At 70.7% G+C, this 904-nt stretch overlaps 1 protein-coding gene across 1 annotated transcript; it reads right to left on the bottom strand.

Annotated features, from left to right (window-relative positions):
* Positions 1–11: 11 nt before the first annotated feature.
* On the bottom strand, positions 12–809 carry MNEG_12349 (hypothetical protein; the record flags this gene model as incomplete). The annotated part of the gene is made up of 1 exon (XM_014039180.1): positions 12–809. One exon carries the CDS (start codon positions 807–809, stop codon positions 12–14), a length of 798 nt encoding a protein of 265 aa, XP_013894634.1.
* Between the last annotated feature and the right edge of the window lie 95 nt (positions 810–904).

Here is a 904-nt window from a genome sequence, read left to right as displayed (position 1 = left end):
CCGCCGATCGATCAGCGGCGGTAGTTGTCGTACTTGCGCTCGCCGCGCTCGCCGCGGTCGCCGCGGTCGCCGCCGCGGGGCTGCTGCCTCTTGAACGGGCGGTCGCCGGACCGCTCCTCGCCGGCGCGCTTGGGGTTGTACACGTCGCCGTCAAGCTTGCCGCGCGGCGCCGCCGCAGTGGGCTGCTTCTTGGTGCACTCGTCGATGAGCGCCTTGGGCAGGCACAGCCAGCCCGCGGGGTCCGCGATGGCGGCGTCGCCCTTGCCGATCGCGGCCATGGCCACCAGCGCGTCGCCGAAGGCGTTGGCCGCAGGCCAGGAGTGCGACGCCGCCCGCTCCGCCGTGGCCACCAGCGCCCCGCTGGTGCGCACTGCGAGTGCCAGGTTTTGGCGGAACTGCTCTGCGGCCCTGCCGCTGATGGTGATGTCGCCCTCTGGGCAGAGGGTCGACACGGTGGCGTGCAGCCCTGCCACAGCCAGGAAGGAGGGCTTGATGCGCTCCACCGCGGCGCGAGCCCCCTCGTTGCGCATGACCGCGACGCTCAAGGCATCGAAGCCGTCCTTGACGGTCTTGACCTTTTCGTCGATGGCCTCGCGGGCCTCGGTCGCAGCTGCGGTCTCCGCGGCGATCTCGACCCAGCTGGCGTGCTCGTCCGCCACGGCAGTCAGCCTCTCTCCGAGCTTCGCGGCGTACTCGCGGGACTCCTTGAGCTGGGCGAGTATCTCCTTAAGGTCGGGGGCCTCCCCCTCACCCTCACCGTTGCCGGGCCCGCCCCCCCCGGGGGCTTTGTCATCTTGAACTCCTGACATCTTAGCTCCCTCCAGATAGCTCCACCAGCTGGGTAGCGCGCCGAGCTGCCGGCGCGCTAACAACCAGTCCTCGACGACTAGCTCCCTCCTCCTGC

Source organism: Monoraphidium neglectum (assembly GCF_000611645.1).
Source record: "Monoraphidium neglectum strain SAG 48.87 unplaced genomic scaffold scaffold03199, whole genome shotgun sequence".
NCBI classification, from domain to species: Eukaryota; Viridiplantae; Chlorophyta; class Chlorophyceae; order Sphaeropleales; family Selenastraceae; genus Monoraphidium; species Monoraphidium neglectum.
The sequence above is the reverse complement of the archived record's forward strand: the minus strand, read 5'-3'. Positions and strand labels throughout refer to the sequence as shown.